The sequence below is a fragment of the Mobula hypostoma genome, chromosome 3 (assembly GCF_963921235.1).
Source record: "Mobula hypostoma chromosome 3, sMobHyp1.1, whole genome shotgun sequence".
NCBI lineage: Eukaryota > Metazoa > Chordata > Chondrichthyes > Myliobatiformes > Myliobatidae > Mobula > Mobula hypostoma.
In genome coordinates, this window is record NC_086099.1 from 20,033,121 (window position 1) to 20,057,975 (window position 24,855).

General features: G+C 43.7%; 1 protein-coding gene across 9 annotated transcripts in view; it reads right to left on the minus strand.

Annotated features, from left to right (window-relative positions):
• The window catches only part of celf4 (CUGBP, Elav-like family member 4), a 1,378,019-nt gene that overhangs the window by 114,266 nt on the left and 1,238,898 nt on the right, over window positions 1-24,855 (minus strand). For 5 of the 9 annotated variants that reach the window (XR_010017340.1, XM_063042773.1, XM_063042774.1 and 2 more), the window contains exon 9: window positions 6,058-6,225. The exons of the other annotated variants lie outside the window; for them this stretch is intronic. Coding sequence is in view for 4 of the 5 variants with exons in the window: in XM_063042773.1 (XP_062898843.1) it covers window positions 6,058-6,225 (168 nt within the window). In the remaining variant the exon portion in view is untranslated. The remainder of the gene's footprint in view (window positions 1-6,057; window positions 6,226-24,855) is intronic. 9 annotated transcript variants of the gene reach the window in all.

A 24,855-nucleotide genomic window follows, 5' to 3' on the forward strand; every position in this document is an offset into this window, starting at 1 on the left:
CGTATTCCTGCAAGAAAATGACTCTCAGGGTTGTATGTGGTGGCTTTTTTGTACTTCGATAATAAATCTACTTTGAACTTTGAATTAAAGCACAGCTACTAAAAACTAGTACCTGCACCATGAATTGAACAATTTCTTTCAGTGATATAAACATTGACATACTTCGTTGCAATGTTCCTTTAGTTAAGGAGTTCTTGAGTTTTGCTACAATGCGAAATCAACTTTTAAGGTAAAATAATTACATCGTTTTTTAAAATTTATTTATTGAGATACAGCACGGAGTAGGCCCTTCTGACTCTTCGAGCTGTGCTGCCTGGCAACCCCTGATTTACAATGGGGGATAATTTAAAATGACCCATTAACCTACCAACTGGTGGGGGAGAATGTACAAACTTCTTACAGACAACGCCGGAAATGAACTCCAAACTCTGATGCCCTGATGTGTACCGTGACATCCCACTTTTCTGGTGACTTGTGTTTCTCTTATACGGGCAGACTCTAAACTGTTCTGGGACTATGAAACCTGATCATGTGCTCTCCTTAACGTTGTCATGATCGGGGGAGGTAGTGGGGATAAGCTCCCACTACGTATTATATGTTTTTAACGGTGTACATCTCAGATAGCCTTTGACAACCAAGTCCAGCTCCCAGTCCTCACGTGAGGCTTTGCCACTAAGCCTGGCGGAATTGTTCCTGTTTTCAGGAGAAGGGACAAAAGTGGGTTACTGGCACCTTTAAACCAGGGACTCATCGGCGGAAGTTAGCAGCTCATCTGGGAGAAGGAAAATCTAGGAGAAGCTCATCTAGGCTGGTTCCAAACTGTATCATTCTCTGTCGTTCCTTCGGATTCATCGCTGTGTGAAGAGAGTGAGACTGCTACACGGGCAATAGCTTGCACTCTGTATCGTACTGGCCCTGACCAACTGAGGGCCTCAAGTGCTCTTTACTCACTTTCTAGGTTTTACTGTGTCTCCACTCTTTACCTATGAAGGCAAAAGAGACTGGAGATGCTGGAATCTGAGGAAAAAAAAACAGAATGTTGGAAGAACTTGACTTCTACTTTTAGCCTCCACAATCTGCTGAGTTCATCCTGCATTCTTTTATTGTTCCAGATCGCTTTACTTACGTTGAGTCATGAATGTATCATGTAGCCTGCTTATGTATTCACTGTTGGATATGTTCACAACTTTAAGAATTGTTTTTCGGATCAATACACTACGTTTCTTTTTCATACACAACTGGGAACTCCACAGTACATTAAGCTCTCAAACTTGCATATTAAAGTAGCACGCAACCTAGAGCAACCAAACAAAGTTCAAAGTTCGAGGTAAGTTTATTATCAAAGTATGTATGGGTCACCAAAGACTATCCTGATATTCATTTTCTTGTGGGCATTCACTGCAATACAAAGAGATACAATAGAATCTTTGGAAACTACGCACAAACGAAGACTGACAAACAACCAATGTGCAAAAGACAGCAAACTGTGCAAATACAAGAAAGCAGCGGGGCTGGCCAACGATGGATTCCACTGAGCATGGTACCACACCTGACTGAAGGGGACGGCTTTGGGCTTTTCTTATCCCATCTGCATTGGTAGCCCAAATTATAACTCGCTCCCATAACCATACGCTCCAAAAATTTCAAAACAGGTCTGTTTTCCTCCCACAATAATTCTCTGCTTTATGTTCAGTATTTCTGTAAAGAGCTGCAAGGAATTTTGATCAGTGCTAAAGCAAAGGTCTGTTCTCGAGCCTTGAGACTACCCCTCCCAAATTCTATTCACTGTCTACCTCTGGTTTCAGTAAAAAATGGCAATTCTACTTACAGTCATAGAGTCATGGAGTACTACAGCACAACACAGAAACAGTCCCTTTGGCGCATCTAATCCATCTGGAACCAGTATTTTGCCTAGTCCCATTGACCTGCATCTGTATGGTACATATTGAGTGGGTGCTGTAACATCTAAACTCAAAAGATTCTGCAGATAGTTGAAATGCACATGGTGTGTGTGGCTCAGGATCTCCAGTATCCGCATAGGTGCACGGCACATCTCACCTTGTAAGATCTATCCTCTCAAAGTGCAACACCTCACACTTGCCTGCATTAAAATTCCATTTTCCAGCCCATTTTACCAGCTGGTCCACGTCCCACTGCTAAATTTGATTCTCCAATCCATAACTGTACAGCAGATTATTTAGTCATTATCATCTTGCTGCTTGCCTGTTGAAGCTTGCTATGTAAAGATTGGCTGCCATGCTCCTTTCTCCCCCGCAGTGATAACACCTCAGCAAGTGCGGTGCTCCTCTCTTGGCTGTAAAACGCACTGGGTTATTGAGAACTTTGTTATAAAATGCAAGTCTATTAAAGTATGTTTGGTACATGCCGATGAATGGGCATTCTTATTCTAATGTTTTCCCATTCATTCTAATGGAAACCATGCATATTTATGGAAAAGCTGATACAGTGTTATGTCTCCATTATCCTCAGCTGTGCAACAACTGACCCATTACTGAAAAATCTGCTGGAAGGACTTTGAGCAAAAATCACAGCCGGAGTTTAATTTGCTAGTGTGGTATTTAGCCAGTAGTGTAATTAGAGTTCTTATGTACATGAAGTATAGCTAATGTGGCCGTTTGAGCAGATTTTCCAGAAGCCCCTGGTATTGTTTGCTAATAGATTTCATTCTAAAGAGCTGAGTGGTCAAATTTTACATTCTCTTCTTTTCCAATGAAAACCAAGTGTTGATGAGAGCTTAGAATTGAAGTAATGACTATAGTCCATCTTCTCTTACAGGTTACATTACAACTCAGGCGGGATCAGTAAACACGGAAATAATGGATACCTGGGAGTAATTCCAAAGCAGTAACACAATATCGAAGTTCAGATGGCTCATACAAAGTATAATGGAAATCTAGGAGATATTACAAAATTGTAATCTAATCTTGGAGTTCAGGGGACACCTAAGAGCCAATCTGAGTTCGCTATCTGCGTTGGATCAATTTCAAAATTAAATGACATGAGAAAAGGATGCTGGAAACTAGAAAAAACAAATAGAAAATGTTAAAAATGAAGTGGTATCTGATGATTCGTTCATACGACGCATCCATTCATTGCATTAGCCTGCTGTTAAAACTGATTATCTGTAGGGACTAATCAGTAACTTCTGTTCTGATTAATTCAGATTAATTAAGTTGGAATCAAATGAATCCTGTTATTCACGATGTAAACCATCCTGAAACACCAAGATTTGGCCGCAGATTTGAAATAATTCCCTGGCATTTATTGCTGCTCGTAATTATACAAGTTCAACACACTGTGTGAACAGTTTAACGTCATTATTCTCATTCTGGCATCAGCTGGCAGTGTTGCCACTGAGTGCGAATTCTCTCCTCGACCTTGACATGTGAAAACAACCATATTCCAGGAGTAATGAGAATGATGTCAGCGGTGCAGGTTTATTGAGGGAAGTATTGCAATCATTTCATGGGAACTATTATTTCAATGGCGTTTGCTTCATGAGGGCAATATAATAAAGTGCGTGTGATAAACACAGGAGACTCTGCAGATGCTGGAGGTCTTGAGAAATGCAGTCAAAATACTGCAGAGGCTCAGCAAGTCAGGCAGCATCTAAGGAAGGGAGGAAACCGGTGGATGTTTTGGGCAAAGGGGTTCGGCATGAAACATCGACAGTTTATTTCCTCTCCTGATTTGTTGAGTTACTTCAGCATGAAGTGAGTGAGTGTGAATGTGTGTGTGTGTGTGTGTGTGTGTGGGGGGGGGGGTTGCTGAGAATAAAAGACAAATCACGTGACTTCTACCAAATTTGTTGTCTGGATTGTGTATTGCAGAACTTAATAAAAAAAATCACATTGAAGAAAACTAATATTTGATGTGAAGTACAGTACTGTGCAAATGCCTCAGGCACTTGTATATATACCTAGGGTGCCTAAGACTTTTACACATTACTGAAGCAATTTTATGTATTGTGCTGTACTGCTGCTGCTGCTGCAAAAAATCAAATTTCATGATATATGTGAGTGATGATAAACTTGATTCTGATATGGGTCTCTCATGTGGACTGAGAGTGGGAAGGGGGAAGAGAGTGGGGATTTGTGGTTGGGAAAAGGGGAAGGGAAAGGGGAGGGGCAAGATGCATCAGAGAGACGTTATGTAATGATCAATAAACCAACTGTTTGGAATCAAATGAGCTTGCTTGGTGTTTCAGGGCTGGGCGTGTCTGCACCTGTGCCACCCCCTGCCCGGGCACTCCCTCTCTGCCATCTGTCCCACACCTTCCCATTCCCAACATCCTATGCTCCTTGCTTTTCGCCCCACGTTACATGTATGTGCATGTGTGTGCCCAAAACTTTTGCACAGTACTGTATAAGGAATGCATATGGGAGAACAGTAAAACAAAATACTAGCTGTATAACCATCTCTGGTGTGCACATCCACTTTGTTACCTCTTCAATGCTACTCTGGCATAAACTCAAAGAGAAGAAAATGCCCTAAGGGTTACTCATTAGCCATCAGTGCTTGTTTCTTGAGGGCTGGAGGGAAGAGCTGGACCAGAGCCAGATTAGGGGGTGTGGGGGGTAGGTGGTAAAACTGAGGAAAGGGGTGGATTAAAGCCTTGTCACCTGCATGGGTGATGGTGTTGTGCGAGAGTGATCGTGGCCCATGCTGTTGGATTGGGTTTGGGAGGAGAAGGATTGAAACCCATGTCTGACCGTATCATTGTTTGGCGAGTGAGACTTCGGAGGCTGACCTGAGTCTTTGCTTGAGTGAAAGGAAAAGCAGTGGTGATCACCCATTGGGTTGGGACGTCAGTACGGAAGTCGTGCAGGATCAGGTAGTCAGGGGATTAACATACATTGGAGGGTCAGTGGTGACAATGATACTGTCTTTGTAGTGTTTGGAGCTATAATAATTAAACTAATCATGGAACTCATCGGACAGAGATCCAGCCCAGAGTAATAATGAAAGGATCTTTTGCTCTGGGAGTGAGCAAGAATTTTCACTCCCAGAACCCTGTGGTCCAAGCTCTCTGAAGTAGTCTGTAGAGCACTGGACCTGCAGTGATATCAAACCTTGCATGGCGGTTTCAATTGCCTGGAGTTACATGAAAACACTTCAAGATGGTCATAATCCCGTCTCACTCCCAAAAAGAAAAACATGACTTTCGATTCTATTACACTGAAAAAAAAAACTTGTTGTGTTTCTAGCCCTATTTCTATTATAGAGACTGTTGTGCAAAATATTGTGGTCTATCAAAGGCATTTTCGACTCAAGAAAGTACATAAATGCTTTCTGGTATAGCTGGCAGTAATTCACAATGATCATAAAACAACATAAATTAACGTAGGCAGCACAGTAGCATAGTGGTTAGCACAACACTTTACAGTACAGGCGACCTGGGTTCAATTCCTGCCGCTGTCTGTAAGGAGTTTGCACGTTCTCCCTGTCACTGTGTGGGTTTCGTCCGGATGCCTCGCTTTCTGCCCACAATCCAAAGACCTAGCAGCTGGTAGGTTAATTGCCCCATGATTAGGCTAGGTTTAAAAAATCGGGGGTTGCTGGGCAGTGTGGCTTGAAGGGCCGCAAAGGCCTATTCCATGCTGTAAAATAATAGGAAGCAAATACATGATAGGATAACTTACTTGCTTGGATATTTTGAGATGATTAGGGAGATGGATCATAATTTACCTGTGTTTGAAACATTTTTAAACCATGTATTGTTCATTCAGGTGCTGGGCATCAATTCACTGAAGTTGTGGTCAAATTAACAACATAGCTCTCAATTATGTGATAGCGTTGGCAGCGTAATTAGTTGTGTAAATTGGGAGCCCATTTCCTTCTATTGTAATGATAAATGGTCTTTTTTTCCTCCAGATATGTGTATGTACTGGTGCCCACCTTGCTGGATCTATGGGATAGCAACCTACTCTTGTTCAGCCGCTGCGGGTGAACGTAAGATGTGTTCAGTGGCAGTAACAGCCCCGCATGGCCCAGGACAACAGCAATTTGAAGGGTATTCTAATAGTGGACACTCACCGTGCGTGCAGACGGAGCTTACTGTGTGCCACATCTGGTTGGAGTTTTCATCTCCCGCCTGAGCGATTGGGAGGACTGGTGAGCCGGCTCTAGTGAATAACAATAGAGCACATCGCGGGCCGGATGAAACGTCCTGCCTGGCCTCTGGAGACCACTCATGAGCTGACCCTTTGGAATAATTAAAAAGTGCATTGAGGGCCGAATGCAAAGATCCAACAGGCTATTTCCAGCCTGTGGGTTAATTTATGTTGTGCAACAGTGTGCTAGATTTTAGATGCTACAAACACATTACTCTTAGCCCTTTAAGGGGTCTACAAATTGGCCTGTTATTCCAAATGAATAAAATATTTCCAATAAACACTGCTATTGCATACTTCACATCAGTGCCAGTCATAAATTGACCCGCAATCTTTCTCTCCATCACCTGGGTTCCTTTGGCAGATTGCAGCTCCATAAACCTCTTAGACTCCAAGCCTCCATTTATGTTCTGCTCAACTGGGAGTTGTTAATGTGCCAGCGGCAAGTACTATTCCCTCTCTTACACTTGCTTTCCAGTAAAAGAATGTAAAGGAATGCAATTGGGAAGGAGATCTATCACAGGTTTCCATGAATTTTCTGAAATGGAACTTTCAGGTCCGGCCTTTTAATTTTGCCTTTTTCTTACTGTGCCTGGCCTACATGGAGCAACTGCCTGCGGCGTCTTTGAGGGAATGTGGTGCTTATTTTGGTGGAAAAATGCAGACCCACATCACCTCAACACAACACACACAAAATGCTGGAGGAACTCAGCATGTCAGGCAGCATCGATGGAAATGGATAGATAGTCGATGTTTCATGCTGAGACCCTTCTTCAGGACAGAGAAAGAAGAGGGAAGATGCCAGAATAAAAAGATGCTGGGGCGGGGGAGGAAGGGGAAGGAGGTTAGCTGGAAGGTGAAAGGTGAAGCCAGCTGAGAGTGAAATGTCAAGGACTGGAGAAGAAGGAAACTGATAGGAGAGGAGAGTGGACCATAGGAGACAGGAAAGGAGGAGAGGATCCAGGGGAAAGTGATAGGCAGATGAGAAGAGGCAAGAGGCCAGATTGGGTAATAGAGGAAAAGGGCAAGGGGGAGGGAAATAAAAATTACTGGAAGGAGAAATCAATATTCTTGTCATCAGGTTGGAGACTACCCAGACAGAATATAAGGTGTTGCTCCTCCACTGTGAGGGTGTCCTCATCATGTCTGAAATTAGCCCTTGTTCTTGATTAACTAAAACAACACCAAATATTGATTGAAACTGTGTTTCTTCATAAATATTTCTGAGTTCTTACCACTCGCATCATTCTCAGGTCTGCTGAACAAAGTGGAGATTACTTCACTACTTAGAAGAACCATATTGCTCATGGACTACCTTTGCTAAACTATCTTCATACTACCTCCCAATTAAGTCAGTCAAAGATATCTCTGCTTATTCCTTTTTCATCTTAAAAAAAGATATGAACGTAAAAATAACTTTATGAACAGAACCCATGTTGGATGATAGGAGCAAGTAAAGAAAGGCATGTAAGTGATAAAATACTTAGCAATCAAGTTGATTTTAAGTAACATAACAGGTTTAAATAATTTAGCAATGTAATGCTTAGAATAAAATCATAATCTAACAGATAATGTATTCTAACAAAGTGCATGGTACGAGCAACACTTAAAAATTGTATGTGCTTAGCATTTTTTAACCGTCATTATGCTAATTTAAACAGAGAATAACTTTCAAATTTGTTATGAGATGAAGAACTTCTGTGTATACACAATAGTTTTGATTTATAGATATGCAAGCAATATTTTGGATCAAATCCTGCTGAGCTTTACAGATAGACATAATTTTCTTCAAACTCCTGAGGCCTTGGAGAACTACCACCAACCTTTCCTTACCTTTTGTGCTCTGATATTTATATCTTCTCCACTTATCTTTGTTCTGAATTGAAATTTAGCATCGCAGTAATGGGTGCCACTGTAGCTTAGCAGTTAGTGTGACACTGTTACAGCCCAGGGTGCTCTGGACTTTTGAAGTTCAATTCTGGAGCCATCTACAAGGAGTTTGTACCACAAACTAGAGAAACAGAAGAGATTGTATGTTCTCCATGTGGGTTTCCACCCATAGTTCAAAGACATACTGGTTAGTAAGTTAAATGTTGATTGTAAATTGTCCCGTGATTAAAAAGTTTTAAAGTTAAAGTCTGTCCCAAGCCTCGTGGCCCATCAGGCCAGTGCTTATGCCGGTTTCTGCAGCGTGAAGTGACTGAGAGTTTGAGACTCCCCCCCGGATAGCACGCCAATCTATCGCGAGTTTAACCCCCAGCATTTGCTGGTACCCATTTTCAGCTGGGTGGACTGGAGCACTGTGTGGTTAAGTGCCTTTCTCAAAGACACAACATGCTGCCTTGGCCGAGACTCGAACCCACGACCTTCAGATCGTGAGCCCAACGCCCCAACTACTTGGCCATGCGCCACACGTCCCGTGATTAGGCTAGGGTTAAATAGATAGGTTGCTGGGCAGTGTGGCGTTGGGCCGGAAGGGCCTGTTCTGTGCTGTTATCACTAACTCAATAAAACACCTGTGAAGAATATTCTAGGAGAACTATGGTTACTATTTAATTTTCCATCCATGTCTTCAATGCCTGCAGAGTCACAACTGACCAGTTATTAATGGATTCTGGTAACCAATGGTCTGTGCTTTCAATGAGTAATGGAGCATCTAGAAAGCAGATCAAATGCTTAATCACCTTGGTTGAGATTACAGTGTTCTTAGCAAAGGTTGGAGGAAAGTTAGAAGGTTGTAACAAACCCTGCCTACATTTGGCATGGCTAAGAAAAGATGTGCTGGCATTGGAAAGAGTCCCAAGGAGGATCATGAGAATGACTCTGGAAATTAAAGGGTTAATGTTTGAGGAACATTTGTTGGCTCTGGGATTGTTGTCGCTGGAGTTTAGAAGAATGAAGAGGGATCTCATTGAAACCTATCGAGTATTAAAAGGCAAACACGAGGAATTCTGCAGATTCTGGAAATTCAAGCAACACACATCAAAGTTGCTGGTGAACGCAGCAGGCCAGGCAGCATCTCTAGGAGGAGGTACAGTCCCTAGGCAAAAAGAATGTGGAAAGGATGTTTCATATAGTGGGTGAGTCTTGGATGAGAGAGCATGGCCTCAGAGTAGGGGGAATGCTCATTTAGAACAGAGATGAGGAGGAATTTCTTCAGACAATGTGTGGCGAATCTATGGAATTCATTGCTGCAGCCACTGGTGGAGGCCAAGTCGTTGGATATATTTAAGGTGGAGGTTGATAGGTTCCTGATTTGCCAGGACATCAAAAGGTTGTGGGGAGAAGGCGGAGAATAGGATTGAGGGGGAAAATAAATCAGCCATGATGAAATGGCAGAGCACACTGAATGGGCCACATGGTTCACTTCTGCTCCTGTGTCTATGGTCTCATGGCTAGGTTCCTAGTAAAAGGTAATGGACCAAATAGATTGGACTACTAGTATTGTATATCTCATTAATAGAAACAGAAAGGAATCTTCTAGTTGTTATGAGAGTTATAGAAAAGGCGTCTCATCTTTCATAGCAGCCAATTACAGAGTGGCTTTTTTAGCAGTTCCCTTTCTCTGAAGGGGAATGGTGTGTGACACAACTGATTTGATATCGCACAGCAGAATGACAACATGTTTTTAAAACGACTTTTCTGTTGCACTTACGACCCCTGACCAGTGAATCTCACTGATCATAATAGCAACAGTAATGTAAATACAAACTTAAGCAAGAAAACATGAAAAAGTTAATTTGTGAGTAAAAGAAAAATCATTTAAAAAAAAGCACATAAACCAATTAAAGCAATGTTGGAATAAGAAAAGAGCACAATATGTTCGTAGCTACCTGATCACAGTTGCCACAGTACTGTGATCACGGTGAGGGTGCCACAGTACTGTGATCACGGTGAGGGTGCCACAGTACTGCGATCACGGTGAGGGTGCCACAGGACTGCGGGTGAGGGTGCCACAGTACTGCGATCGCGGTGAGGGTGCCACAGTACTGTGATCGCGGTGAGGGTGCCACAGGACTGCGGGTGAGGGTGCCACAGGACTGCGATCGCGGTGAGGGTGCCACAGGACTGCGATCGCGGTGAGGGTGCCACAGGACTGTGATCGCGGTGAGGGTGCCACAGGACTGCGATCGCGGTGAGGGTGCCACAGGACTGTGATCACAGTGAGGGTGCCACAGTACTGTGATCACGGTGAGGGTGCCACAGGACTGTGATCGCGGTGAGGGTGCCACAGTACTGCGATCGCGGTGAGGGTGCCACAGTACTGCGATCGCGGTGAGGGTGCCACAGGACTGCGATCGCGGTGAGGGTGCCACAGTACTGCGATCGCGGTGAGGGTGCCACAGGACTGCGGGTGAGGGTGCCACAGGACTGTGATCGCGGTGAGGGTGCCACAGGACTGCGATCGCGGTGAGGGTGCCACAGGACTGCGGGTGAGGGTGCCACAGGACTGTGATCGCGGTGAGGGTGCCACAGGACTGCGATCGCGGTGAGGGTGCCACAGTACTGCGATCGCGGTGAGGGTGCCACAGGACTGTGATCGCGGTGAGGGTGCCACAGGACTGCGGGTGAGGGTGCCACAGGACTGTGATCGCGGTGAGGGTGCCACAGGACTGCGATCGCGGTGAGGGTGCCACAGTACTGCGATCACGGTGAGGGTGCCACAGGACTGCGGGTGAGGGTGCCACAGGACTGTGATCGCGGTGAGGGTGCCACAGGACTGCGATCGCGGTGAGGGTGCCACAGTACTGTGATCGCGGTGAGGGTGCCACAGTACTGCGATCGCGGTGAGGGTGCCACAGGACTGCGATCGCGGTGAGGGTGCCACAGGACTGTGATCGCGGTGAGGGTGCCACAGGACTGCGGGTGAGGGTGCCACAGGACTGTGATCGCGGTGAGGGTGCCACAGGACTGCGGGTGAGGGTGCCACAGGACTGCGATCGCGGTGAGGGTGCCACAGTACTGTGATCGCGGTGAGGGTGCCACAGGACTGTGATCGCGGTGAGGGTGCCACAGGACTGCGGGTGAGGGTGCCACAGTACTGCGATCGCGGTGAGGGTGCCACAGGACTGTGGGTGAGGGTGCCACAGTACTGTGATCGCGGTGAGGGTGCCACAGTCGCGTAGGAGTTAGCGCGACACTACTACAGCTTGCGGCACCGGAGTTCGGAGTTCATTTCCGGTGCTGTCTATCAGGAGTTTGTACATTCTCCCAGTGACTGCATGGGTTTCCCCTGGGTGTTCCGGTTCCCCGCCACAGTACAAAGCTGTACCGGTTGGTAGGTTAACTGGTCATTGTAAATTGTCCTTGTGGCGAGGCCGGGGTTAAATAGATGGGTTGCTGGGCTCCTTGGGCCGGAAGGGCCTATTCCACACCGTATCTCTAAATAAAATAAATAAAATCACTATATAAATACCTGGCCATCAGAGTCACAGTTGAACAGTGTCACTAAACTCCCTTTGATTACCTTCCACCCTATTACTCATTGCTCTATATGCCTCTACTTACTCGTTACTCTTATAACAGAGTTAGTGGATATCAATATTGTTTTGTCTTTGGTAACGGGAGGAAAATAAAGCAACTGTTTGATTCTGTGCACTTGGGATTTGAGCTCCAGCAGTGGCTGGCACGAAGATAAAATCACAGCTGACTAATAGAATGGGACATTCACCTGTTTCCGGCAGAAGTAAACGGAACACTCACAATGCGCTGGAGGAACTCAGCAGGTCAGTCAGCATCAGTTGAAAAGATTAGTCAACGTTTCGGGCCGAAACCCTTCGTCAGGACCGAAACGTCGACTAATCTTTTCAACTGATGCTGACTGACCTGCTGAGTTCCTCCAGTGCATTGTGAGTGTTCCTTTGACAACAGCATCTGCAGATTATTTTGTGTTTAGAAGTAAATGGGTTTTGCACTGGTGGGTTTCCGTGGGAATCCAGTTGTGCACTTGTTGATGGGCCACACCAGGTGAAAAGAGGGCATGGCCACAGACTTTGAACTTCGCTCCATTCTTTGCCAAGAAAGTAATGATTCCTTCATGCTGTTGCAATGAGCCGAAGCAATGCTAAACCTATTTTACCACTGTTTAAAGTAAAAGTAAGGTACAAGAAAAACAGGGAGTGCTGAAAAATATAAAGCTTCTTACTTCATTCCCCCACCTAGATTCACCTATCACCATCTAGCTTGAACTCCTTCCCCTGCCCCCACCTTCTTACGCTGGCATTTCCCCCCTTCCTTTCCAGTCCTGAGGTAGGGGCTCGACCACGGACGTCCACTGCAACCAAGCAAGACCCCAGTCTGTGTGAGTCCCTTCAAAATATAATTTCGGCTCACACACAAAAAGCTGGAGGAACTCTGCAGATCAGGCAGCATCCATGGAGGGGGATAAAGAGCTGACCTTCTGGGTCCGAGACCCTTCATCGGGACAGGAAAGGAAGGGGGAAGAAGCCAGACTGAGAAGGTAGGAAGAGGAGGAGGAGTACAAGCTGTAAGATGAAACTAGGTGAAGAGGAGGAAGGTAGGTGTGTGTGTGTGAGATAGGTGGAAAAGGTAAAGGGCTGAAGAAATAGGAATCTGATAGGAGAGGACGGTGGACCACAGGAGAAAGGGAAGGAAGAGGGAGCAATGGAGGGAGAAGATAGGCAGGTGAGCAGAAGCTGGCTTCTGCCCGCTTCTTCTCCAGTCCTAATAAAGGGTGTCAATCTGAAACGCTGGCTCTTTATTTCTCTCCATAGACACTGCCTGACCTGCTGAGTTCCTCCGACATTTTGTGTGTGTTGCTCTGCATTGTATTTATAATTCAATTTTTTTGAGGCTCTTAATATAGGGGAAGGATACACAAAGGTGAACTTGAGTTCTGTAGGAATTGGTATGCAGATTAGAACTCCTGTATTGCTCCTGTTGTATTACCATATTTGGTTGTGATTTAAACGAGTGACATACAGGAGAGAAACACGCCAATTTGCTTTACTTTCTCTCCTGCACTTTCTGCTTGCCAAAAAGGCAACAGCTTGTGACTTAGTAATTCTCAACCGAGCAGTCTGGTCAAGAAGCAAATAATAAGATCTTTGTATTGCCAGGCAAATCTAAGTGTATGGCATCCCTGGGACTCAGACCCCAGACCATCTGGTTGCTGCCTGAAGCAGTGACACTGTGCGGAAATGGAACATACAGCGTGAATCAGTCAGGGCAAATTGTAAGCACACTTTGGGTTCATTTGAGACCGAAGTAAAAAGAAGATTACACAATTTGTTTATTAAGAAAGTAAGTCCTGGTAGTCCTCAAAAGATAAAAATCACATGTCCCTCCAAAGAAAATTGCATTGTTTCACCACAAACTGCACCTGAAAAATCAGTATTTTATACAGCCTCATGGGGAAGGATATCTCATTTTTGTGGTGTCCCACACTGGTGGACTAATGACTTTGCTGAATTAACATCAAAGAGACAACTTAATGACCCCATTCATTATGGGCTACAAATCTGTGATGTGAGCAGCTTCTTTCATCCCATGCAACTCAATTAAGCATTTAAGGAACCTGAATTACTTGTCCCTGAGAAGCCAAGAGAGGGCTAACGGGGATAACAAAAGAGGAAAGCATGACCAGTTTCATGGCCTTTTTAAAAGAAACGCAAGAACATCCAGAATCTCAAACACAAGAAATTCTACAGATGCCGGAAAACCAAAGTGACACACGCAAGATGCTGGAGGTACTCAGAAGGTCAGGTAGCATCTATGGAAATGAATAAACAATTAATATTTTGGGCTGAGACCCTTCATCAGGGCTGGAAAAGAAGGGGAGAAGTCAGAATAAGAAGGTGGAGATGGGGGAGATGGGGGAGATGGGGGAGGAGGGAGGGGAGAAAGAAACACAAGGTGGCAGGTGATAGGTGAAACTGGGAGGGAGTGAGAAGTGAAGTAAAGAGCTGGGAAGTTGACTGGTGAAAGAGATAAAGGGCTGGAGAAAGGGGAATCTGATGGGGGGGGGATAGAAGACCATGGAAGAAAGGAAAGGGGGAGGAGCACCAGTGGGAGGTGATGGGCAGGGTAAGGAGAGAAGGTGTGAGAGGGAAACAGGAATGGGGAATGGTAAAGGGGGAGAGAGAAATTACCAGAAGTTTGAAAAATTGATGTTCATGTCATCTAGTTGCAGGCTGTACAATTGCATTGTTACAGTTTTGATTATAAGACCATAAGATTATTAGGTACAGGAGCAGAACTAGGCCAGTTGGCCCATCCAGTCTTCTCTGACATTTTAACATGGCTGATCCATTTTCTTCTCTACCTCAATCTCCTGCCTTCTCCCCTTATTCCTTCATGCCCTGACCAATCAGTATATAAGCCTAATAAATCTGAAAGATGTCAAAGAGGTGTAAAAGTATGTTCTTCAGGTGAACGCTTACAAGATATTACTCTATGGATAATACCAGCTGATCTTTTTCTCAGACACCTTGTCATGAGGTAAATTTTACAAACTGTCTTCACACCCAGATGCATTGCTCAGTGGAAGCATATCAATGGAAATCTCTGATGAGATTCGTGAGATCCCAATATTCATTTGCTCCAGTTAGTTGTGCATTATATAAAAGCAACTCTCTTGGTGTAAATATAATGAATATCTTGATAGTAAATTTACTTTGAACTTTTTGCTGAGACACCTGAACCACTGCCAATTACTGGCACATGTTGGCAGGCAGTAAAGTATCTCTGTCCTGAATTATTGTCAAACATGGGATCTTTTATTCATTTTACTTATAAACCTATATCCTAGCCAAGGCCCAACATATACACCATACCTGGGAGGCTGAGGTATGAGAAATGATAAGCCTGACTCAGAGATAATAGTTAGATATGGGTTCACTTAACACAGAGGTTGGAGGGTCTGGTGTGTCCAGGGAGGGCTAGCACCTCTGGTGAAGGGGCTTATAGAAACATAGAAACATAGAAACATAGAAAATAGGTGCAGGAGTAGGCCATTCGGCCCTTCGAGCCTGCACCGCCATTTATTATGATCATGGCTGATCATCCAACTCAGAACCCAGCCTTCCCTCCATACCCCCTGACCCCTGTAGCCACAAGGGCCATATCTAACTTCCTTTTAAACATAGCTAATGAACTGGCCTCAACAGTTTGCTGTGGCAGAGAATTCCACAGATTCACCACTCTCTGTGTGAAGAAGTTTTTCCTAACCTCGGTCCTAAAAGGCTTCCCCTCTATCCTCAAACTGTGACCCCTCGTTCTAGACCTCCCCAACATCGGGAACAATCTTCCCGCATCTAGCCTGTCCAATCCCTTTAGGATCTTATACGTTTCAATCAGATCCCCCCTCAATCTTCTAAATTCCAACGAGTACAAGCCCAGTTCATCCAGTCTTTCTTCATATGAAAGACCTGCCATCCCAGGAATCAATCTGGTGAACCTTCTTTGTACTCCCTCTATGGCAAAGATGTCTTTCCTCAGATTAGGGGACCAAAACTGCACACAATACTCCAGGTGTGGTCTCACCAAGGCCTTGTACAACTGCAGTAGTACCTCCCTGCTCCTGTACTCGAATCCTCTCGCTATAAATGCCAGCATACCGTTCGCCTTTTTCACCGCCTGCTGTACCTGCATGCCCACTTTCAATGACTGGTGTATAATGACACCCAGGTCTCGTTGCACCTCCCCTTTTCCTAATCGGCCACCATTCAGATAATAATCTGTTTTCCTATTTTTGCCACCAAAGTGGATAACTTCACATTTATCCACATTAAATTGCATCTGCCATGAGTTTGCCCACTCACCCAACCTATCCAAGTCACCCTGCATCCTCTTAGCATCCTCCTCACTGCTAACACTGCCACCCAGCTTCGTGTCATCCGCAAACTTGGAGATGCTGCATTTAATTCCCTCATCCAAGTCATTAATATATATTGTAAACAACTGGGGTCCCAGCACTGAGCCTTGCGGTACCCCACTAGTCACCGCCTGCCATTCTGAAAAGGTCCCGTTTATTCCCACTCTTTGCTTCCTGTCTGCTAACCAATTCTCCACCCACACCAATACCTTACCCCCAATACCGTGTGCTTTAAGTTTGCACACTAATCTCCTATGTGGGACCTTGTCAAAAGCCTTTTGAAAATCCAAATATACCACATCCACTGGTTCTCCCCTATCCACTCTACTAGTTACATCCTCAAAAAATTCTATGAGATTCGTCAGACATGATTTTCCTTTCACAAATCCATGCTGACTTTGTCCGATCATTTCACCGCTTTCCAAATGTGCTGTTATCACATCCTTGATAACTGACTCCAGCAGTTTCCCCACCACCGACGTTAGGCTAACCGGCCTATAATTCCCCGGTTTCTCTCTCCCTCCTTTTTTAAAAAGTGGGGTTACATTAGCCACCCTCCAATCCTCAGGAACTAGTCCAGAATCTAACGAGTTTTGAAAAATTATCACTAATGCATCCACTATTTCTTGGGCCACTTCCTTAAGCACTCTGGGATGCAGACCATCTGGCCCATCGTGTCCATTATCGTGTCCATTCTGGGGCAGCTCAATCACTTTGGTCTCCAGTGGAGACTTAGCACTCACCTGTGTCTCCAAGTAGCTGTTTGCATGCAACAGTGGCCACACCCCTGTACTCTGCTTCGACAGGCAGGCTAAACCAAAATGAGGGGAGCCAGTATTCTCACACCCTGGTGAAAGAGGGACTTGCCTGTCTTAGCATGCAAAGTCAGTTCTGGCTGACTGGACAGATGAGATCTATTCAAAAGGTTCAAAGGAACATCTAAACAAGCCTGATGCATTTTGGAAACAAGTCCTGTGGACTGATGAAGTTAAAATAGAAATCTTTGGCTGCAATGAGCAAAGGTTTGGAGAAAAAAAGGTGCAGAATTTCATGAAAAGAACCCCTCTCCAACTGTTAAGCACAAGGGTGGATCGATCATGCTTTGGGCTTGTGTTGTAGCCAGTGGCACGGGGAACATTTACTGGTAGAGGGAAGAATGAATTCAATTAAATACCAGCAAATTCTGGAAGCAAACATCACACTGTCTGTAAAAAAGCTGAAGATGAAAAGAGGATGGCTTCTACAACAGGATAATGAACCTAAACACACCTCAAAATCCACAATGGACTATCTCAAGAGGTGCAAGCTGAAGGTTTTGCCGTGGCCCTCACAGTCCCCTGACCTAAACATCATCGAAAATCTGTGGATAGACCTCAAAAGAGCAGTGCTTGCAAAATGGCCCAAGAATCTCACAGAACCAGAAGCCTTTTGCAAGGAAGAATGGGCGAAAATCCCCCAAACGAAAATTGAAAGACTCTTAGCTGGCTACAGAAAGTGTTTACAAGCTGTGATACTTGCCAAAGGGGATGTTACTAAGTACTGACCATGCAGGGTGCCCAAACTTTTGCTCTGGGCCCTTTTCCTTTTTTGTTATTTTGAAACTGTTAAAGATAGAAATAAAAAAGTTTTCTTGCTTAAAATATTAGGGAAATGTGTCATCTTTAACTTTTTGCGTTTTGGAAATCAGTTCATCTTTTACTTGCTTAGCTATTCACAGTAACAGAAATTTTGACCAGGGGTGCCCAAACTTCTTCATGCTACTGTATATCTTTGGACTGTGGGAGGAAACCGGAGCACCCGGAGGAAACTCACACGGTCACGGGGATAAAATTAAACTCTTACAGACATTGGCGGGAATTGAACTCTGAACTTGGGAATGCCCCAGCAACAATAGCATGGTGCTAGCCACTGTGCTAATGTGGTGCCCAAATTGTTTGTTATGCCTTTTTTGTAGCGGTTTCAATAGAATTATATGAGATAGTAAGAGTTCAAAAAGAGAGTTATTGCTTCAGTTCTCCTACAGCACAATTAAACAAAGGTTTGGAGTCCACAGGTTTCTGATAGGTTCCTATGTTAGAAGAACTGAAGGAGAAAATCTCTCCTTTGAAGAAATGTAATGACGAAAAACCAATGGGAGAAGCTGAAATTTTTCCTCACGTTTTTCCTGGGTCTGTACTCACTGGAATTCAGAAGAATGAGGGGAGAATGTCATTGAAACCTATCAAATGTTGAAAGGCCTTGATAGAGTAGGTGTGGAGAGGATGTTTCCTATGTTGGGGAAGTCTAATACTAAGGGACATGGCCTCAAAATAGAGGGACAACCATTTAGAATGGAGATAAAGAAGGATTTCTTTCGCCAAAGAGTGGTAAATCTGTAGAATATGTTGTCACAGATGGCTGTAGAGGCCAAGTCATTCAGTATATTTAATGCAGAAGTTGATGGATTCTTGATTAGTCAGACCATGAAGGGATATGGGGAGAAAGCAGGAGATTGGGGCTGAATGGGAAATGGATCAGCCATGGTGAAATGGTGAAGCAGACACGATGGGCCAAATGACCTGTATCTTAGTCATAGTCATAGTCATACTTTATTGATCCCGGGGGAAATTGGTTTTCATTACAGTTGCACCATAAATAATAAATAGTAATAGAACCATAAATAGTTAAATAGTACTATGTAAATTATGCCAGTAAATTATGAAATAAGTCCAGGACCAGCCTATCGGCACAGGGTGTCTGACCCTCTAAGGGAGGAGTTGTAAAGTTTGATGGCCACAGGCAGGAATGATTTCCAATGACGCTCTGTGCTGCATCTCGGTGGATGCATCTTATGGTCTTATGTTTGTTTCAATTCTGTTTGTTTTACTGAAAAGGTACATATATTTGAATATGCAGCCTTGCTGTTTCCTAGAGGGAAGAGATGAATTGGTCTGACATGACCAGAAGCTCAATCTAATGCATAAGACCATAAGATATAGGAACAGAATCAGGCCTTTCAGCCTATTGAGTCTGCTCTGCCATTCACTCATGGCTGATTTATTTTTCCTCTCAACCTCATCCTCCTTCCTTTCTTCCCGTAACCTTTGACACCATTACTAATTAAGACCTATCAACGTCTGCTTTAAATATACCCAGTGACTTGGCCTTCACAGCCATCTGTCACAATGAATTCCACAGATTCGCCACCCTCTGGCCAAAGAAATTTCTCCTCATCTCTGTTCAAAATGGATGTCCTTGTATCCTGAGGCTGTGCTCTCTGGTCCTAGACTCTCTCGCTATTGGAAACACCCTCTGCATGTCCACTCTATCTATGCCTTTCAATATTTGGTAGTTTTCAATGAGATCAACCTTCATTCTTCTGAACTTCAGTGAGAATAGACCCAGGGGTATCAGATGTTCTTCAAGCAGGTTTGCCCACTTACAGCACTTGCACGTAGCCATTTCACGTCAGCTTCAAATCCACCCTTGAATGACGTGATAAAAATCACCTCTCCCTGTTAGCTTTAAATGAGCTGTTAGTGGCTTAGGTCCACTTGAAAAATCTGCCTGTAAGACAGTAAACAAGTATACACCTACAGATTATCATGATTACCTTTGGTGTCAAAGGACTGGGCATAGGGAATTGGTGGGGGGGGGGTCATTGCTGGAGATGGGGCAGGAGGTGGGGGAGCTTGGTTGATGTCTATTTTAAAAATGCATTGAGAATAACAAAATTTAAAAATCCACAAATTGTGGGAGGAAATTCCAAGCATACACATCTATTTTCTTGAAAACTCCAAACTTTATGGTGTCCTTCTACTATTTACCATTTAATTTTGTCTCCTATTCTTTTACTTAGAAAAAACTTAGAATAAAGGAACAATCTTGTCAGTGTATGTAGGATACTATGCACTGGAATGGGCCATTCAGCCCAAAGACTCATGTTGGCATTTTGTTGGCAATTAGTGTCTCCTCTTTCCTTACCTAAAAGGGTAACTCTCTGTTCCTTACTTTCCATCAGCTTGTTCAGCTTCCCCTTCAATGTATCTATTCTCTTCACATCAACCATTCCCCAAGGTAAAACGTTGCATGCTCCTAGCACAAAAGGAGAAAGGAAGTTCCCTGATGGATTTCTTAGAACTTCCTTCTTCTGCCAGCTTCTAGTTATGATCTTTCCCACATGTGGAAGCATGCTGTCTGTATACATTGCACAAAATATAACCCTTCATAATTTTAAAGGTGGTGGGCACGTGGCCAAGTGGTTAAGGCATTGGACTAGCTACCTGAAAGTCGTGAGTTTGAGCCCCAGCCGAGGGAACGTGTTGTGTCCTTGAGCAAGGCACTTAATCACACATTGCTCTGCGACGACACTGGTGCCAAGCTGTATGGATCCTAATGCCCTTCCCTTGGACAGCATTGGTGTCGTGGAGAGGGGAGACTTGCAGCATGGGCAACTGCCGGTCTTCCATACATCCTTGCCCAGGCCTGCGACCTGGAGAGTGAAGACTTTCCAGGTGCAGATCCATGGTCTCGCAAGACTAACGGATGCCTTTACTTACTTAATTTACTAGGTCAATCTTCAGCTTTCTTCACCATCAAGAACTGAGTTGTTCATCTTTCCCTGATCCATATACCTTTATATTTCTGGTATCATCCTTGTAAATATTCCTTCTTTAGTGACTTTATCCCTTTGATATAATAAGATGATATGATGTGTCCAATACTGCAAGTTTAACATGAATTCCTATCATATGCACATATAATGTATATTGTATATATATTATATACACTGTAATATGGATTTCTATTATATATATTACATAAACAATAAAGGGATCATGGAGTAGAAATATACCAATCGCCAGCCATTCATACATATACACATACAGATATAAAGTATATACAGTACTCTGCAAAAGTCTTATATATATAGCTAGGGTGCCTAAGACTTTTCGCACTGTATTTGTCAACGTGGACCAGGGAGCAAGTTTGTAGATCCGGCAGGAGCAAAGGATGTTGGAAATGGTAGGGGTGGAGAGCCATAGTAGGGATGTGGGGTAGGTATCAGAGAAGAAATGCCAGGGGCAGGGGCAAGGATGCAGACATACCCAGCCCTGATACACCAGGCAAGGTCATCTTATTCCAAACAATTGGTTTATTGTTCATAGCAGAATGTTTTTCTGGTGCTTCCTGCTGCCTCCCCTCTCCCTTCCCCTTTTCCCAACCATGACTTCCCTCTCCCTGCCCTCTTCCCACTCACAGTCCACAATGGAGACCCAGATCAGAATCAGGTTTGTCATCACTCACACATGTCATGAAATTTGTTTTTTCTTTGGGGTGGCAATACAGTGCAATATATAAAATTACCTCAGTACTGTGCAAAAGTCTTAGCTGTATATATGTACCTAAGACTTTTGCACAGTACTGCACAAGTGTGTGTGTGTGTGTGTGTGTATTTATCTGGTGATTGGTATTTTTCTACTCCAAATTCTCCTTGTCCTTTACACAATCTTTCGAACAATGTGACCTTTCTCTTCTTTGATCTACATCTCAACATCATTTCTCTTGTGTCCTACATTGCATTTGTCTGCGTTGAACTTTACATGCCTTTCTACAAGTTAATTGAAGTGCACGTTTTTGACAGAGTTCCTCTAAGTATTCAATATCCCCCTTCGACCCCCAACCAATTTGGTTCTGGAAGTTCCAGATTCTAAATCATTCATGCAAATTGTGATCGGGGTTGTACCAGCATTAATCCTAGCAGAATGATTCGCCCACGCTGCCATTGCTGTTGGGTAGAATGAGCTGTACTGACTATTGAGAGAACATGGCAGCTTTGATGGAACTGACTTCAGGGAGAAAACTGCAAGTTCTGGCCTGTCGAATATTTTCCTGCTATTTTTACTGAGCAATACTACAATCCAATAAGATTAGGCAGAAATGTCGTTGCCACCATTTGAATTCATGTAATTACTTCTTCCCATTCATTATGTTTACAAGTTATGCAACTTGTATTTAATTAGAGGATGTCTAAGGAGAAAAGTGGCACAGTTAATTATAGGACTCAAGTGGTCTTTCGTTTATATTTGATTAAATTACTGTTTTTTTTTAATTATTTGGCACCATTATATGAACATTATTTTTCAAGACAGTTTAAAAAAAAGAGGAAAACAAAACATCTTTCTCTGCCTCAGTGCACATCTCCATAAAGCACCCAGATTAACGCCAGCTCAGCTTGGAGAGATTTGTACCACTCCTTGTGCCTGGCTAATGTGTAATATTCTGAAGTGGTGTCTGAACTGCATGTCAAGTTTTTTAATGTGTTGCATATGTAACATCTTACCAAGGTATTCATGCATTTCTGAGTGCCAAGCTCTTCTAACTAGTGCCACTTATATAGTGCCAATTCATTTGGTTGAAACCAGAAGTATAATTCAATTCTGTCAAGTATACATTGATGATCTACACACACACAAAATAATTTTTCTTTTGCTACTGCACAGGATCGGAGTAAGCTGCAGAGGGTTGTAAAATTAGTCGGCTCCATCATGGGTACTAGCCTTCGTAGTATCCTAGACAGGAATGATGCCTCGGGAAGCTGGTGCCCATCATTAAGCATCCCCACCATCCAGGACATGCCCTCTTCTCAGTGTTACCATCAGGAAGGAGGTACAAAAGCCAGAAGGCACACACTCAATGATTCAGGAAGAAACAGAGAAACACAGAAAACCTACAGCACAATACAGGCCTTTCGGTCCACAATGCTGTGCCCAAAATGTACTTACTTTAGAAATTACCTAGGGTTGCCCATAGCCCTCTATTTTTCTAAGCTCCATGTACCTATCCCGGAGCCTCTTAAAAGAACCTATAGTATCTGCCTTCACCACCAGTGCCAGCAGCCCACTCCATGCACTCACCACTCTCTGCGTAAAAAACTTACCCCTGACATCTCTGTACCTTCTTCCAAGCACCTTAAAACTATGCTTTCCTGTGCTAGCCATTTCAGCCCTGGGAGAGAGCCTCTGACTGTCCGCACAATCAATACCTCAAGAGCTTCTTTCCATCTGCCAAGTGATTTCTGAATGCACATTGAACCATGAACACTGCCTCACTACTTTATCACTTCTGTATTTGCACTATCTATTTAATTTAACTCTTTGATACATGTATATATCTACTGTTTCTACATTAGCATGCACTGTATTGTACTACTGCCACAAAGTGAACAAAAGTTTTCAAATTTCAAGACTTATGTCAGTGATATTAAACTTGATTCTGACTCTGAATAAGACAAGGGGTGTTATTGAGAATGAAAAGGCAACCTATTTTAGGTTTCCACTGATTTTTATTTCTATTTACCTCAATAACACGGATGCAAAATGATTCATTAATTCACTGTCACAATTTGTACACCGTTAAGATTTTTTACACACTCTGTTAAAGGACTGTTCCTGTCAAACTCTAATGAATCTCATAAGGTCAGCGGTCATCTGGGATGTGAGTGGGTTCTTAGGTGGCGCTGCAGTCTCTAAGAATAAAAGATTAATCTCCAAGACATGAGGAATCCAAGAAAAAGTAGAGTAGATCAGAACAAAGAATAATAAACATGAAAAAGTCTGCAGATGCTGGAAATACAAAGCATCACACACAGTATTTTGTGTGTATTGCTTTGGAATAAAAGTGCTGGGCTGGGCTGTGGACTGTTGGATTGGGAAGGCAGTAAATGATACTCTTTGGGAAGTGTGAGGCAGGCGGTCCTGTGACAAATGACAGACTGGAGTTGGTAACGAGATCACTGTCTCGAAGAGTGATCCCGTTGTTGCTGAAGTGAGAAATTGCAGTGTTTTTATGGAGCGACCACCAACACTGCATCTGATGAGATAGGGTCATGTAAGATGTCTGGGGAATGAGGCACAGCCGAAAGGAAGAGTTGGTGCTCCGTGAAACGAGGCAAGAGTAAAGGAGGAAAAGTGTGAGGATCAGTGAGAAGGGTGCAATATATCAGTTTCTCTCCTGGAGGGCCATCCGTTGCTGCTCTCGGAAGGGCTGGTTGTAGAGCCAGGCGCTGGAAAGCAGGGTGACTGCCAAGCTGTTGCTGCAAATCCCCGGTTGAGATGGGAGAGGAAGGGTTGTCCAGCAATTATCACACGGGAATGGTTGAAAAGCAAACTTGTCTCACTATTGGATTCTGCCTTCTGACAAGCTGAGCCCTCAGACTATATTTTAAAGAATTTTCAATTATATAAAAAATATAATTTTAATGACATGTTTTACAAGACTCTTATTATCTCACAGTCTCTTTTTGATCACAATGAGCGGTCATGTGGCTGGTCTGATATGTTTTTCAAGAATAAATTACCTTCTGTTTTTATCATTTTCTGTGAATTCTATTTCAAATGTGAAATGATATGATGCAGTGGTTTCAATACTATTGGCAAGCGGCATCCTATCCCTTCACATTAGGTGGGCATCATGGGTAGGTTCTCCGTTACTGTCATTTTACAGAGCAATAGAGAATGAATCGTATTGCTTTGGGTTTGGGAGTCACATATACACCAGTCTAAGGAAGGAGAGCGAACTTTCTTCCCCAGAGGACATTTGTGGCTGCATGTGGATTTACAGTTTTCAAAGGGTTTCACGGTCATTGTTCTTGACATTGGATTCTTACTCTTGATTTATTAAATATTTGCATTTACATTCCCACTGATAAAAAAAAAAGATCACAACAGGGTCGGGGTAGCACGGTAGCATAGTAGTCAGCTTGACAGTATTAAAGCGCTAGCAGTCAGATTGGAGATCAATTCCCGCCGTTGCCTGTAATGGTTTATACTCTCCCCCCCACCCGCCCCCCGTGACCTTGTGGATAATCCTCTGGGTGCTCTGGTTTCATCTCACATTTCAAAGAGG